This window comes from Stegodyphus dumicola, chromosome 10 (genome assembly GCF_044657685.1).
Source record: "Stegodyphus dumicola isolate Sdum_Otavi_A_Nest chromosome 10, ASM4465768v1".
NCBI lineage: Eukaryota > Metazoa > Arthropoda > Arachnida > Araneae > Eresidae > Stegodyphus > Stegodyphus dumicola.
The window spans coordinates 162,056,495-162,074,868 of NC_140777.1; the positions used below are offsets into that span (position 1 = coordinate 162,056,495).

General features: G+C 31.9%; 1 protein-coding gene across 2 annotated transcripts in view; it reads right to left on the minus strand.

Annotated features, from left to right (window-relative positions):
• Positions 1-18,374, minus strand: part of Gale (UDP-galactose 4'-epimerase) — a 66,980-nt gene that overhangs the window by 29,534 nt on the left and 19,072 nt on the right. For both annotated transcript variants that reach the window (XM_035374134.2, XM_035374133.2), the window contains exon 3: positions 10,699-10,817. In XM_035374134.2, coding sequence (XP_035230025.1) covers positions 10,699-10,817 — 119 coding nt within the window. The remainder of the gene's footprint in view (positions 1-10,698; positions 10,818-18,374) is intronic.

Sequence of the window (18,374 nt, forward strand, 5' to 3'; positions counted from 1 at the left end):
TTTTAAAGTAAACAAATTAGTGTAGAAAAAGGCCTATATACAATTATTTATTAAATTTTGTTTTGTATATATAGTTGATACTTTTAACCAGAGACCATTATAAGCGATAATTAATACAACTTAATTTTTTTTTACTGAAATTAAATACCAAAATTTAATTTGAAAATCTCATGCAAGCCTTGATTATTAATTCATGAATCACATAGGGTTTTTCGTCTATAGTTTAAGAACTGCTCTGTTACTTAATCTTTCCAAAGAATTTCCTTTTAAAATTACTGTTGCCTAAAATAGTTATGATTAAAATTATGCATATAATAGTTTTAATTAGCCCAGTTAGACTTATTTCATGAGGTACAGCTAAGAAATAATTAATAATAAGACATGAAGAACAGTATGTAGTGCTTTCAATAACTGACAGATTAAAGTTGAAAGAAAAATTAAATAACTTATGTTCTGCCATATAGCAATGGTACATGGAAGAATAGCAATGGGAAACCAAAATGGCACATGGAAAATAAAAATACGTTTTTTCAGGCAATAGCAACATTTTTGTTTGGCTGAGTTAATTCAATAAATTTAATCAAATAGATTATGCTTTACCAAGTGGCAACACATTCCTTTTAAATCACAAATTTTCTGTCTAAATCTGAAACATTATGCTTGGCAGAATGACAACAACATTTCTCACAAAATTTAAAAAACATCTTATGCTTTGCAAAGTGGCAACACATTGTTTTTAAATCCTTGAATTTATTAAGTAAAATTCATCAAATTTGCACAACTATGGAATAAATAAAAAATAAATTTTAAATTTTAAATTTGATGGCTTTAGTGCTGCTATTATCCCACAATGTGAGGAATATACATACATACAGATTCTTAATTTCCTAATAATATATCTGTCAACATGAAATCTAGCAAGAAAAATCAAAATGCGTTATTTTGAAAAAAATGCAACATTTAGAATAATGGTTTTAAAGAAATTTAAAAGCATATTTTTAATGCAAGAAAGGCAAAGTTTATTCTGGTGACCAGTGTTCTTTTTAAGCCATGTGCATGCACAACCCTTTAGAAAAATTAGTGCACAAAGAAAATTAACAAGCTCACAAACAAAACACTAATCAAACAAATTTTAATAACAATTACATTTTTACATTACCTTTAAAATATATCATATTAAATACAATATTATATTCATTATATATTACAGTACAAAGTCTGTAATGCAAATGTCTATTATCCGGAATGATCTATAATCCGGACCTCAAAGCCACAAACTTTTTTTTGTATGCTTTACGCATGCGCGTTTAGCAAAAAAAAAAAAAAACGAAACAACTTACATTGAAAGAAATGTTTAATAAAGTAAAAAAATAAATATTAAGTTTTTTTTTTGTAAATTTTGATACCCTTTAGATCATAATTGCTCTTTATTTCATAAATTACGGTTTCATATTTTTAATTGTATAATTTCTGCATGCCATCTTACCAGATTTAAATTAATGATCTATAATCCGGGAAAACCCTTAATCTGGAATCACCAAAGTCCCAACGAGTCCGGATTACGGACTTTGTACTGTAGCTGGTAGTTAATATGTGTGCTTGCGTTGCACCAAACAACTATAGAAAATGGTGCTGATGCCAACAATTTCTAGGAGTACAACAATATGACTAAGTTTGCCATATGTGAAAAAAATTAAATATAAATTGACTACAGTTTTCAGATATGGTAATGTTTTCCATTATGTTCCGTCTTTTCGGTTGATAGGTGGCGCTCTTGATGCGCGCCGATGAAAAATATTCTACTTGACGCATGTTATACCTTTTTGATGTTTGATTACGTTTCATGGCTGGTATGGGCAGAAGTAATATACTATATCTTTAAGTTTATCGTTAATAAATGTTATTTCTGTGTTCTGTGAAATCTTGAAGTTTTGATTTGAAATTCTAATGCTCTCCCAGCATGACTCCTGAAAACGAAACAAACAACTTTGAAATTATGACTCATGGAACGACACCATTCATTGTTGGTGTCTGAAACCCGTGAAAAGGGAAATTACCTTTTGAAAGGTAAGAATTTTGATTTATTTGTTCTTAGTATCAATCTTTGAAAATGAAACATAATGGATGATTTAGCAAAAGAGAAAAAGAAACGTGCTATTGTACATAGTAAAGTTACTACACTTCTAAATAAACTTGAGAAATTATTATCGGAAGAATTAAGTAAAGAACATCTAGAAGATCTAAATTCATCATATGAATTGTTAATTGAATACCATGAGAAACTTAAAAGTGTTGACTCAAAGATCGATGCTCTCATAATTGATGAAAAAGAATATGATAACAAACTAGTTGCATGTGAAGAGTATGATGAAAAAATTATAACGTTTAAAGCTAAGATTGTTAGTAATGTAAAGAAAATTAACAGTAATGAAGTTGTTGAAAGAATTATACTTACAACTAGTAATGGTATTAGTAGTACTCTGAATGGTAACAATGTTGTTAGAAGTAGTGCTTCAGTAAAGTTACCTAAATTAAATATTGAAAAATTTGCTGGTAATCCCAGTAAATGGCTCGAATTCTTTAATTCGTATGATAATGCTATTCATTCTAATCCAAGTTTATCTAAAATAGATAAGTTTACATATTTGAAATATTAGAAATTTAAGTAGTTTAGATGTTACTAGCGGTTCATACGGACAGTTATTGATCCCAATAATTCTTAAATTGTTACCTGAAGATTTAGCTCTTGAATTCCATAGGAAAAGAGCATCTAACCAAAATATAGAAGTAAGTGAATTAATAGAGTTCATTAAAATCGAAACTGAATGCTGAGAAGCAAGTATGTTGATTAATAGCTCAAAAGGTAATAAATACACAGGGGTTAATCCTAAATAAGGGTTCAAAAATTATAAAGTCAAATCACAAGCTTCTGCTTTTAACACATTGGTAAAAATGTTTTGCATATTCTGCAAATCAAACGAACGTACATCTGCCGGATGTTTGAAATTTTCCAACGAACAAAAACGAAGCAGATTAAAACGGGAAGGTCGTTACAGATGCCTTCTAAAATCACATTTGTCATCGAATTGTCGGTCAAAAATACAACCATGCGAAAATTGTAACGAGAAAGATCATAATAAACTTTTCTGCCGTTTGAAATCAAAAGAAATGGAAGATGTTAAATCCGCAGATACACAAAATAAAAATTTAGTATCTACTTCCCACTGTAATACTCTAAAACCTCAAAATAGTGTGCTTTTACAGACATGTTCTGTTATTGCTCAAAGCAAAAATAAATCGAGAACCGTAAGATTATTAATTGATTCAGGTAGTGAACGAAACTTCATCACAAGTTAACGCGCGATTTAGAATTGCAAGTCATTAGAAAAGAATCTCTAACAATTTATTCGTTTGGACGCACAAGAATTTGATGTATATAGTCTAAAAATAAAAAATAAAAATGGTGACCGTTGCCTTGTTGTGGAAGCTATAGGGATAGAATTAATATCACCAATAGAATTCCAGGCACCATCTACATGTCAAAACATTACAGAATTTATGACTAAAGAGGGTTTGGAACTTTTGGATACAAGTCCCGTTAATGAGACCATAAATATCGCTTGGCGCTGAGCATTTCTGGTTTATACAAACAGGAAGTAATTCAATGATAAATGATGGTTTGTTTATAGTACCAACGATATTTCGATACACAGTGATGGGTAAAGTAAAAAATAATAATACTCGAATTAATGTGTTGTTTTTTCTACCGCTGAAGGAAATACATTTGACTTGCAGTCATTTTGGAAATTGGATTCGATAGAAATTGAAAATGAAAACAAAATATTTTCGGAAACTGATTTGGACACTATTAAGCATTTTAACGACAGTCTGAAATTTAATAACTGCAGGTACAAAACAAAACTCTTTTGGAAGGACAATAAATCACAACTCGATGATAATTTCTTCATTGCTAAACAACGATTTCTAGTACTAAAGCATAAATTAAAGGGAAATGATTTCCAATATAATGAATATGATAATATAATTAGAGAACAGGGGATTGTTGAACAATGTTAAGTTTGTTGAAAATGAACCTAACTGTTATTATATGCCTTATAGGCCTGTTATACGTGAAGGAAAAGTAACAAGAATAAGAATAGTGTATGATGCCTCCTCTAGGTCTGAAGGAGCTAAATCGTTAAATGAATGTTTGATATCAGGCCCTAATTTAAATCCTAACCTGTTGGATATAATTTTAAAATTTCACGTACATAAAGTTGCATTTTGTGCAGACATAGAGAAGGCTTTTCACCAAATTCAGATTGATAGTGAAGATAGAAATTTTTTAAGGTTCTTGTGGTTTGATCATTCTTATGACGATAGTGACAATAGTTTAGGCGTTAAGGTTTTTCGAGTGTGCTGAGTGCCATTTGGGATGACAACAAGTCCGTTTATTTTGTCCGCCACTATCAAACATCATATTAAGGGTTACGAAAAGAAATATAGCAAAGCTGTTGACATGTTAAATAAGTCCTTATATGTTGATGACCTTATCCATGGAGCAGACTCCATTTTCTCATTATCAACTGATGCAGTTAAAATTCTTCAAGACGCTGGTATGAACTTAAGAAAATTTGAATCATATTCCGTATCTTTAAAACATCATTGGCAAGATATTGGTTTAAATAAGGAAGATAGTTTGGATAAGAAAACGTTAAAGGTGCTGGGAATAATTTGGGATTTGGATGAGGACACATTGAAATTAGATGTACAAGAACTTTTACAACCAGTTGATTGGAAACACGTTACAAAGCGAAAGGTATTACAGATTGTAGCAAAAATTTATTACCCAGTTGGCTTCATTGCACCTTTTGTTATCAGAATAAAATTCTTATTACAAGAGTTATGGGAATTGGGTATTGATTGGGACACAGTTTTGCCCAGCTATTTGAGTGAAAAATTTAAAACTTGGTACTTTGAAATTGAAGTTATTCTCAACTTGTGTATTCCTAGATAATATATGTTAAATGATAAATGCATAAATTTTGATAAAATAGAGCTTTTTGTCTTTTGTGACGCCAGCCTCAAAGGATATGGAGCTGTTGCATATTTTCATGATCCTGATTCTTGCTGTATGTCTTTTGTGCTTTCAAAGAGCCGTGTATCCCCACTTAAAAAATTAACCTTGCCTCGTCTAGAACTTATGGGAGCCATTATTGCCGCAAAAATAGTTAAATATTTAAGGAAATTGTTTAATATCCAAGAAGATAATGTATTTTGTTTTAGTGACTCTAAAACTGTTCTTCACTGGATCAGGAATACCGCTGATAAATGGAAACCCTTTATTGCTAATCGTGTACGTGAAATACAAGATCTTGTATCACATTCACAATGGAAATACTGTAAAGGAAATGACAATCCGGCAGACATAGTTTCACGTGGATTAAGAGCTTCTGATCTAGTGGGAAATAAACTTTGGTTCAATGGACCAGTGTGGTTAAAAGAGAAAAATTTACCTTCATCATCTTTTGATCCTTTGATCGAACCTATGGTGGAAGAGGTACAGGTAGAACAGCGTCAAACTACTGTATGTTCTGTTATTAGCCAAGAGGTTGAATTTGAATTGACATCCAGGTTTTCATCCTGGAAAAAACTGAAACGTGTAACTGCATGGTGTTTAAGACTGTGCCACAATATTAAACCTACATCTTTAAAACTCAAGGGTTTTTTAACAGTTTAAGAATTGGATAAGGCAAGCAATTTGATTTTTAAAATCATACAAAATTCCGAATTTAGAGAAGAAATTAGACTTTTGAAAGCAGGGAAGAAATTAAATCTCAGCAGTAAAATCCTGAAATTAAATCCTTTTCTTGATAGAGAAGAAATCCTAAGAGTCGGTGGTAGACTCTGTAACTCGAATCTTTCAGAAAACACAAAGTATCCAATCATTTTTCCCAAAAGTCACCAAGTTACTGAATTGATAGTCAAACACTTTCACGAAGTGAACCTTCACGGAGGAGCCACATTAACATTATCTGCTCTGCGACAGAAATATTGGATCGTTAATGGCCAAGAAATTGTAAGAAATTTGGAAATGTATAAAATGTTTTAAAAATCGAACAAGCACATCCAGTCAGATAATGGGCGACCTACCTGCTTCTCGTGTATTACCGGATAGAACATTCTCGAATACAGGACTGGATTTTGCAGGCCCCCTTTTAATCAAAGCTAGGAAAGGAAGAGGGGGAACGAGATATAAATGTTATGTTTGCCTTTACATATGCTTCACCACAAAGACCATTCACCTAGAAGTAGTCAGTGATCTAACAACTGAAGCATTCTTAGCATCTCAGAAAAGATTTGTGTCGTGCAGAGGAAAACCAAAGAAAATCTTTTCAGATAGAGGAACCAACTTTGTTGGGGCTGATCGAGAATTAAGAAGATACATAGCTACACTTTCAAAACTACCTGAGCGATGAAAATTTTCAATGGATCTTCAATCCTCCTGCTGCCCCTCACTTTGGAGGCCTTTGGGTGGCTGGAGTGAAACAAATGAAGATTCGCTTAAAGCAGACTATTGGGACCCAGGTTCTTACATACGAAGAATTTCACACCTTAATTACACAAATCGAGGCGTGTTTGAATTCCAGGCCAATAGTTTACATCTCATCTGAGCCTGAAGATTTTAATCCTTTAACACCTGGACATTTCCTAATTGGGACTACCTTAACAGCAATTCCTGAACCTGATCTTACAAATAATAAGCTAACCCCTGCTGAAAGATGGAAATTGACACAGCAAATTTTCCAGAGCTTTTGGAAACGTTGGTCTAGAGATTATCTTTCACAATTACAAAGGGCATACCAAATGGTTGAGGGATAAACCAAATTTGGCCCTCAATGACTTAGTCTTAATAAAGGACGAAAATTTGCCTCCATTAAAGTGGTGACTTAGAACTATATCCTGGTGCTGATGAAAAAGTTCGTGTTGTGAAACTAAAAACTTTATTGGGCAAAATGAAGTGTCCTATACATAAACGTTTCTGCTTACCATTGAGTGAATAAGACTCTTAAAAAAAAAAAAAAAAAAAAAAAAAAAAAAAAAAAAAACCTTAATTGCATATTCATAATTTGTGTCTTTATTATTATTATTAATTCAATTATTTTTCAGATTCAGAGAATGGACCACAATTGTGGATTATGGTAATTTAGCAGTTTCATTATTTTGTTTTCCTTCTAGAGATTGTAAGTATGCTTTATTTGTAAAAATTTGTGCTAAATTTAATGTTGTTATTCAATTTAAATTTGTCATTATGTATTGTTATTTTATATGATACACTGTTGAACGTTTGGGAAACTTGTTTAAATGTAAAATTGAAGATCTTTATAATAATGTTGTAATGAACCAATGTTCATCGGGGCGGAGTATGTTCCGTCTTTTCGGTTGATAGGTGGCGCTCTTGATGCGTGCCGATGAAAAATATTCTACTTGACGCTTGAACATGAAAAATGACGCATGTCATACCTTTTTGATGCTTGATTATGTTTCATGGCCGCTATAGGCGAAAGTAATATACTATATCTAATTTTATTGTTAATAAATGTTATTTCTGTGAAGTTTTGATTTGAAATTCTAATGCTCTCCCAACGTGACTCCTGAAAACGAAACAAACAACTTTGAAATTATGACTCATGGAATGCCACTATTCACGTTACAAAGTGAAAAATTTTCTGAACATTCAAAATTAATGGATATTAGTGGAACATTTTTGGCATCTAGTGTTGACAATGAATGAGGTTTCAGTTCAATGAATTTAATAAAGTTTAAACAAAGAAATCATTTGAAAGATTACTTAGACATGTTAGTGCGAGTAAAATCGTATCCAAGCAGTGGCAAGTGGGAGTAAAATCGTATAAAAGCACTAAAATTTGGATTGCAAATTTGCTGAATGATTAAATTTTAAAGATGGAAGAGAAAGGATTTAATACAGTACAAAGTCCGAAATCCGGGCGTCCATAATCCGGAATAATCTAAAATCCGGACCTCAAAGCCCCAAACTTTTTTTTTTTTGGTATGCTTTAAGCATGCACATTTGATTTTTCCTTCCATAATAAAACGTGTGGAGATTTCCACTTAAAAATTCCGAATCTTAATTTCACTTAGGTGCTAAATAAAATACACCATTATGAAAAAACAATCATGTATGCATAAATTTGTGAGATTAATAATTTGGCTCTGCAGAGTGTCTCCTTGGCATTACTTCTCAAACAGAAACATTCACATATTTTATATCCCTGACGCCGACCTGGCGAGTCATTATTTATTATATTTTGCTTTTAACACCGCATGCTTATCAATACATGACAGCTTCAGTAATAACTCATGCAGTGATGTCTACACTTTTTTTATATTAGCAATTGAATAACAAGAGTAAGGCAAGCTTTTCTGCTAGCATTACGCTTGGCGATGATTATAGATTTTTTAAATGCTCTAAGAAATGTTGACGAGGAAAAATTCAACAAAAATTTCTTTTCATATGCTAAAAATAGATTTTGTTAATGAAACTCATAGGCCAAGAGATTACATTTAGTGCTATTTTAATTAAGAATAACTGATACGTTACTCACAATAAACCCAGAAGCGGCGGCAGAATTTAGGGAAGACACAATTTTTGGAATTTGGGGAAGCACTGAGCGGTAAAATTAAGGGATGAGAAGTTTTTTATAATTGGGGAGGGGGAAAGCACTGGGGTCCAAAGTTTAGGCACGGCAAAAATTTAGAAATTAGGAGGGCTCTTTGTAGCAGAATTTAGAGACTGCACCAGGTGGTATCTAGCACCAGCCCTTTAGTTTTAAGGATGTGCAAGAAATAAATGTAGGTATAGTAAATAACTAATACAATTCAGGCTTAATTCAGTACACAATAGGAGCAAGACAATATTTAGCAGAACAACTTGGCTTTCGTCGCCAATCTTGTGATACACAGCCAATAATGTATAACAGACGCTATTAAGCTAGACTAAAATTATCTTATCCGATTCTAAGGCATTTCAGTTAATGCAGCAGACTGCGCTGCTCCTTAATCTTCTAATTTGATCCAGCTTATTATATTTTGCAGAATTATTACAGCAATTTTATAAAAATTAAGCTTGAACTTTCAACTATATAGAAAAGAGTTTCCAGTTCAGGAGCTGCCAAAGGATCTACAAAGTGAAACCATGTTTCGATGTCCTTTAAACAAAAAGTGCAATTGCTGCAAAAAATGGATAAAGGCATATCCGTCTCAAAATTATGCGAGGAGTATGGTATTGGAAAGTCAACTGTATATGACATAAGAAAAAAGGAACTTTTGAATTTTTTATGGAAGCAACTTACATTGAAAGAAATGTTTAATAAAGCAAACAAATAAATATTAAGTTTTTTTTTTTTTTTTTTTTTTTTTTTTTTTAAATTTTGATGCCCTTTAGATCATAATTGTTCTTTATTTATAAATTACGATTTCATATTTTTAACTGTATAATTTCTGCATGCCATCTTATCAGATTTAAATTGATGATCTATTATCCGGAAAAATCTCAAATCCGGAATTGCCGAAGTCCCGACGAGTCTGGATTTCGGATTTTGTACTGTATAATACTTATATAAGCACATCATTTATTTTTTTGATAAATCTGAACATTATTATTATTATTATTACTATTACAGTTAAGCTACATTTTAGTAGATTAGTTGTTTCAAATCTGTTATGCTTACATGTATATTAATGTTTAATTTTTAAATATAATTATTTTTGAAAATATAAGTATTTTAGAAAAAAAATGAATGTTATTAAAATAGAATTACCTCAAACATAAGAGTAAAAAAATAAAATACACACAAAAAATTTTTGTAGTAAGAAAGTTGCACATCAGTAGTAAAACATCTGACACAGCTGGTGACTGTAAATTATGGAAGGAATATACATATATACAAATATATGCAAGATTAAAAATACATAAAACAAACTTTTAATTTGAAATAGTCTCTTAAAAACTCTATTTTCATGTGGTTGTTCCTCCTTTAAAAATAGTAACTTCTCATAATAAATCTCTTTAAATTGCATTATTTCCAAATTAATGTATGTCCTATCAATCATTGGAAAAGCAAACTGAAATCATTTTGAGAACCGTAATCTTTTTACTTCTCCCAGTTGCAATTAAAAATCTTCTAATCATAAGTACTGCAATAACTTTTACTGTAAATAACAGACATAATTAAGGAAATTCGTAATTCAAAATGCTCTATCTCGAACTAATTTAAAATGCCATTAGATACACAATGTATAATCTGAACTCCTGATAATATGAACTGGTTGTATATACTGTCTACTACTTGCTATTAAAAAAAAAAAAAAAGTTGGAAAAGAAAATGGGGAAAAAGGTATAAAGCTGCGTGCCCCACAGAAATTTTCATGAAACTTAAGAGTTTTGCCTAATTTTAACACAAAAAATATTTACTATATATAGTTATGAACAGAATGCAAATAATTTATTTTTGAGTAGCATTCCTTAGTGTGAAATGAGAGGTTTATCAAAAAACCAAGGCTAAAATTTTCACCCATATAATTTTTCATATACATACATAAAAGATGCACAGGCAGATAAAGATAATGAAAGATAAAAAATGAACTTAAAATCTGCACGAGAACAAACCAAATTACCTTTTGAAATATTTGCTCTAATGCATTTTTGTTTAATAGATCCACTTTATAAAAGATAAGTGACTTGCCAGCAAGCTTTTCTACCCTCTTTAAACTTTCAGGCATGATACAATCTTTACCTGTACAACAAATAAAGGAAAATGTAAACACATGAATAAATTATAATTTTTATAAGAATTCCATACAATAGCAATCAGACAATAAAATTAAAAAAGTAAAAAATATTAGTAATAAAACACTTGACTTTTACACTTTTTTGCTTAAAAAAACATCAAAGATTGTTCATAATCAGCTCCATACAACTTTAACTTTGCATACTGATCAAAACAGATAAGTACTTTGTGTATAGCTGAAATACCACATAAATACTTTTGGCAACATCAAGGATTGCCACATAATTATTTTGCCGACATACTGCTTTGAATCATGAATACTTTTTCATGACTTTTCAGCAAGGGTGTGGATAATCATAAAATACCTTCTCCCCGCCTATATTTGATCTTTTCTCCATAAACTACAGTTTAGAAGAAAAATATTTTGGCAACATTGCATGACAAAATTAAATGCCAGATAGCTGCTTTAAAAGTATTAAAAATTTGGTATAAGGACACATTAAAATTATTTCAGTATTCATACTTGAATTAAAAGCATAGTCTGATTAATAGCAGGCAAATTATGTAAAGTTTGCTTATTGCAGAATGATGGAAAAACTACCATCACAAACCATCATAATGAAGCAAAAGCTCTATGGAAATAAGAGAAAGGAGCAGAAAATGCATAACATCTGTGATAGAGGATAATATCACAGTATTTAAGGATTGTTTTTATCCATAACAGTATATAATTGTACATAATCTGGAATAGAAAAATATTGTTGAATCACCCAGTAAAAATAAATTAAGTGTGCAGACATCAGTCTTATGTTTCCCATCCATTTCTATCAAAATACAAAAATAAGCAAAAACATTCTTCCTTGTGTTTTTGTTTTGAATGCCGATTTAATTTACAAAACCAAATAACTTATTCTCAATAAAGCTACTTAAGCATACAGAAAGATTTTCTGTTAATTAAAATAAGGGCTATTAATCTTTCCTATGTTTGTTTTTAACTACTGTTGGATTAACCATGATATGGGTTAACCGTGGATTATTGTCACCGGATTTATCCCATTAACTGGAAATTCACTGTACTTGAGACAAACTTACACATATGGGCTTCACAAGTTAAAAATATTCTATACAAAAAATGACACACTTGTCCAATATGATATTTTGAATTAAAACTTAATAAGTCTGCTTTCTTGAATCTTCTTGTTTTAAGCTGCTCAATGTATATAGTTTCAATATATTGTACACACAGTTTGAAAATTTAGTTATCTCAGTTTATAATTGATTTAACGATTCTATTGATGATTAAAAACACCTGTCACAAAAATTTCAGTGGACTGTATTTTTTTTTTTTTTACTTGCACTTTATTTACTTTCATTTTATTTCATTTTAAAAACACATAACATTTTTTGAACTTGCAATTCTACCAATTTTTAAAATCCGAAATCTTAAATAAAAGCCGCTCCCGACTTCCATGGCAACTTAAATTTTTCTTTTTCTTGCTAGCTGGTGCTGCTACAATATCACTTATAAACAGACACGGAACATTCTGCCCCACATTGCAATGGTTACATTCTATTATTAAATCATACAGTTATTTCAAATGGAAATGGAAAATAAATACAATATAATAACATTAAATTGCATATAACACACTAATATGAGATTACCTATCAATATGTAAAATGCAGATTTTTGAAATAGGTCATTTGTAGACTCCATACTAAGTTCTTACTTTAAAAAGTCTTGACCCATTTGTCTTCACCAAAATTATTCTACCTAATGCCCTTTTTGAGGCAGTAGATTTTCTTCCTTGAATTTTATATATTTTAATTCTGGTATATTAATCTTAAATATTTTTGATGGCATGGAATCTGTAATTTTAGATGCAATCCAAAAATCTAATTTTTTTTTCAAATTTTCTCTCAGAGTTAGAAACAGTCACACTAACAAACAGTCGCACTGTTGCGAATGTAGCTCCGATACCACATACTGTCAAATTAGTTTTCTTTCTCTTTAAATTAAGGCTATTCACACAGTCTGCCTTCCTATAAGTTTTCATGCCTCCTTGATCTAAAAGCACTTGCACTCTGTATTTATTCTCTCTTTCATCTTTCAATAAACAATTTACGATACTCAGAAAAATGGTTTTCGCCTGATTTATCATCTACGAAAACAGCATAGAATTATTGTTTTGATTACATGAAGAGGATATAGATGTCTGAAATACTGGGGCATGTGGCAATAAACATTCCATTTCTCTTACAGTCAGGGAATGAAATTCACGGTGACTCTGAACTTCTCAGATAATGAAAAGAAACATGATGGTGCTTGATTACTCCATTTCTCTTACATAAAGGCAAGAAAATTGTGAATTACCAAGATTTAACCAAATAGTGGCCCAAACAACTAAAGAAGTAATTATTTTCTTTATTACTTCTACTCTTTCAGAAACAGGCAATACCATATAATTTCTACATTTATTTAAGGGATGGGTTTTTAAACAAAAAATTCAAAACAGTCTGTAATTTCTTCGAACTGATGCTGTCGCCATATGAACTCTGCTAAATAAGATTCTAAATGATGTCTCGCAGTCCTCCTATATCTCTTGTTCCTTCATTTAGCACTACCGCATATTCTCTCAACTGTTTGTGTATGAACTCCTGTACCAGGATCAATAAAATTGTATTTATGATTAACTTTAGCATGTACAAATCCTTTTTTTTTTCTATTCTATTTGTTTGGTAATATTTCTCTAACAGTCAAAATAAATTCACGCTACCATCTGCAATGTTTTCAATAATTTTATTAAGAAGGGTAGAGCCAGTTCTATTAGGAACAGTGACAACAAACAAATCTTTCATTTCTCTACATATACCACCAAACACCCACTGTTCGGGTAATACTCGACCACAATTATTTTTACGCTTAGTAAGCAAACTTTCATCAATTTCCACAATGCAATCAGGTCCAACTACCTTCTTGTTTAATTTATTCTCCATATCCAAGACACATAATTCATATATGTAATTGTTCTTATCTATAACAGTTTTATCCAATAAATCAAGTTGCTTTTCACAAAATTTAATCGACTTCAACTCCTCGCACCAGCAGTATATGAATCTCAAATTCACATTGAATTGAACAAAATGGAATTCTGGTTCCTTCTGACCAGTTGTTTTTTCTAAGTCCCACTTCCTGATCACACTGGCTTAAATTACATTTCCAAAACGTACGTTTACCAAAATAAAGTTTCATATCATGTGAATTGGTACATTTTTTTTTAGTAAAATATTTCGCTCCTGAAAAAAATAAAATTGCATCTTCTTCTGTGTTTGGCAAATCCCAATGACACATTTTTGTAGCACTAAAAAATGGTGTAAAAAATCAGCAAACAACAAGGCAAAAAGGAATACAAAAGATAACTGCTTGCGAACAACAGGATTGCTCTTTATTGGCACATCAGTGCAACTTCTGCAGTGGTGTTAATACATAAGTACCGATAAAATTAATTACATTAGTTTTTCAAAAGTAAACACTTCTCTTAATTTTAAATAATAATTAAAGCTAGTCATCAAATGCAACGGAAATTGCACATGGGTTTCATTTGCTTGCTTAGTAGTTTTCTGAGTTATCTAAAACAACAACTGAGGCGTTGGCTTGGATTCTTGTAATACAATTTTCTTTACTTAATCATTATCACTCAACTCATTATCACTTATGTATAAAATTATGGTTAAAACTATATTTGACAGTGCTCCCTTGGCGAACTTGGCGAGTTTTGGCGGTACATGGACACAGAGTTTATGCAATTCTTTGATTTGTTATTTTAGCTTTGTTTAGCAGCAATTTTCGCGCCAAAAATCACCGCTAAACAAAGCCAAAATAACATGTCAAAGAAATGCACAAACTCGGTATCCATGTACACATCAACCTATTTTCACTAAAAAAAAAAATCACAGAATTGCACACACTGTGCACAAAAAATATATAATCTCAATAAACTGTGTTTCAAATCAAACAATGAAATAACATAAAAAAGCACTATGCACTACACAAAGGAAATAGCCTTATTTAGAAATTTCTCTGTCTTCTGTCTGTGGCACACAAAATTCCTAAACAGCATCCAAAAACTTTCCTCAAACCAAGTTCCCTTTCTAACGGAACACTTTATAAGGTGACCATTTGAACCTTTCTTGTGACAAACCCATTCAAAGCCATCTGAACGATCTTTACGTTCGACCATATGCATTTTCTTTGTACAAACAGGACACTTCTAATTGCTATTAAGTAAACCTTCATTTACACACCAGTCAATTAATGCTTCCCCCCCCTTTGTTTGAAATCCTATAGAAATTTCAAATTAATCTTACTGCATTCAGCTGTTTTATAGTGTAAACCACAAAATAAGCAACTTCCTAACCAACATCCAACACACAAACAAAGCCCTTACAAATCTTTTCCCATCAGTCAAATTCACGCAACCAATTACATCATGATAGGGTTTTCATAACATTCAACTAATCAGGTTACCATAAATGAAACAACAACTTAGCGATAATCAAATGGGCACCCTTTACTCAGGTTCCCATAAATGAAACAATAACTGTGCATCGTCAAATATAGGCCAGCCGAAATTATGTTTGAAGCTTTCTCACCTAGCAAATTCAAAAGAATCTCTGCCTTAAATTTATCAGGTATGTTTTTTGTTACAAAGTGTTGGCTTTAGTTTTCCACATGCAAATTTTGATCGGAGGTCGATCGGCGGTAAGCTAACGTGGTTGCCGCTGATTGGTAGCTGACGTCAAGATCAGCAGGTTGGCCGAGTATAACATATACGAGCGCCGGTATTGGCGAATGTCTTGTTCTCTTATGTGTTATTATGAGTTAGCATAATGCTAGTTTGCTTTCAATCAAATGATTTTAAATGTAAAGGCTACAGTGTTAGCTCTTTTATTTTAATTTACGGAATAAAGCATGAATTTTATTTAGATTAGTTTTAGCTTTATTTAAGGGAAGCAAAATATGCTTTGCCTTTATCACCACTGCCAACAGGGTTATGGACCCAGCGCCAACAGCTAATCAGTCATCCAGTTCACCTCAGCATTGAAGGAATGTAGGTGAAGAGAGCCGTTATCCACAAAAAGAAACTGACCTGTCTTAGAAGTTTGTTCAAGTCGTTGTGCTCACACTTAATTGAAGATGTCATTACTACCTGAAGGTTTTGAGCTGTTAAACCATGACAACTGGGATCGATGGAAAGTCGATATGAAAATGCTGTTACTGGATAGAAATTGTTGGAGCTTCATAGAGGACAAAGAAGAAGTATTAGATAAAAGTGCAACAAGGCGTGAAAAGCAGGAGTTCACACTGAGAGAGAACAGAGCCTTCTCTACATTATATTACGGAATTAAAACTGAGTTCAGGTCGCTGATATAAGAATGTTCAAATGGTAAAGAAGCATGGGAAGTTCTACAGAAGCAATTCGAACCCAAAACAAGAGCAAGGATAATTCAGTTACTGGATGAATTTTTTAGTATTAGATATACACCAAATGAAGAAATAGGATTATTCATCGCAAGGATAAAAATGGCTGCAAAGAAGTTGGCTGAAGCTGGTCACAACTTGGCAGATCTTTTTAAAGGATTCCAGGCAAAAAGGAGAATACCACAGGAATACTCCAGCATTGTGCAGTTGATCTATAGGTGGAAGGACGAAGATTTTACGCTGGAAAGAATTGCTGAAGAATTGGTAAGGGAAGAAAGCCGACTTCCCTAGGTAAACGCCGATTTAGAAGACAGCAAGGTAAGCGTGTTTAATACTATTGATTCAAATGCAGGGAAAGATAAAGTTGAAAATAAAACTAAATCTAAGAAAAAGATGGGGAATATGAGAATAGGACCTTGTTTCAGATATCATAAATTTGGGCACAATGTAAAGAAAATGTAAGTAAAAATCAGAAGTTTACAATAGACGATAAAAATGGACAGTTTAAAGATAAAGAATTACTGTTAGTAGAAAATTATGTAACAACTACAGATAAAGGAGGTAACGCAGATAAATTTAATACTGCAGCTACAACTCATTTCTGTAATAATAGAAATTTAATGACAAATTTTGAAGAAATAAATGATATACGTATGTCTTTAGCTGTAGGAAATTCTGAAAGTAAAGTACTAGGAAAGGGTACCGTCAAATTTCCAGTAAAAGTAGGCAATCGAATAAATTGGATTGAATTAGATAATGTGTTATATAATCCAAATCTAAGGAGAAATTTACTATCGGGAGCAAGGTTAGAAAAGGCAGGTGCTCATTTTGTGATTTCAAAAGGAAAGATGTGGATATATTTTAATAATTGGGTTAGATTATGCTACGCTAAACGATATGACGGACTTTATCATGTAAAACCATTTAGATATGCAACAGGTAAAAGGAAAGCTGGTTACGGTACAGAAATTGGAAAGTTAAATAAAGTAGACGATGCAATGCTGTGGCATCGGAGATTTAGCCACGTAAATTTTGATTATATTAAGAAAACTAGTAAGAATCAAAGCGTTAAGCACAAGGGTTACCAGAAATTGGAAAACCAATAGAGAGGTGTGAATCGTGTATTATTGCTAAATCTAGTAGAATAACTTTTAAACCTGTTCCGAAGAGATCGGATAAACCATTGCAGTTGGTTTATTTAGACGTTTGTAGCCCACTACCAGTTCCATCTAAGTGTGGGAGTAAATATTTTCTTGCTATTGTAGATGACTATAGTAGATTAGTAACAGTGTATTGTATGAAAAATAAAATGAATCGTTCTACAACTTTAAGAATTATCATAGGCAAATGGAAAGACTGACGAATAGAAAATTAATAAGTATACACACAGATAACACTGGGGAATTCTGTAACAGGCAATTCGAAGGGTACTTAGCCAAAAATGGAATTAATGTCGAACGCACAAACGCGTACACCCCAGAAGAGAACGGTGTGTGTGAACGTTTTAACCGAACGGCACTAGACGCAGTTAAAGCTATGCTTAATGATGGTAAAATGGGAAAAGAATGGTGGGCAGAAGCTCTTGGCTGTTTCATACATATGTGGAACAGAGTATGTCATAAAAGCAACAGAACCCCTTATGAAATGTTCCTAAATAGAAAACCCAGTGTTGTTTATTTTAAAATATTTGGTTTTAAAGCCTATGTTGGCGTGCCAAAACAGATTAGAAATAAATTACAGATGAGGTGCAAAGAAGGAATCATGGTAGGATATGCGAAGGAAACTAGGGGTTATAGGATATGGCTGCCAAAAGAACGCAGATTAATAGAAACCCGTAATGTGAAGTTCGATGAAAAACTGTATGCAGCAAATGGCATCCTGGAACAGAAATCAAAACCTAAATTTAAAAGACTAGAGTAATCTGAGCTATTAGCAAAATCAGATGAAGAACAGCAATTTTCTAGAGAAGAAATAAAGTTGTCAGATGACAAATCTACTCCGAAAGAAGTATTAGACTTAAACTGGCAAAGAAAAGCAGTTAAAAGGCCAGATGGAACACGTACAGACATATATTATTATGT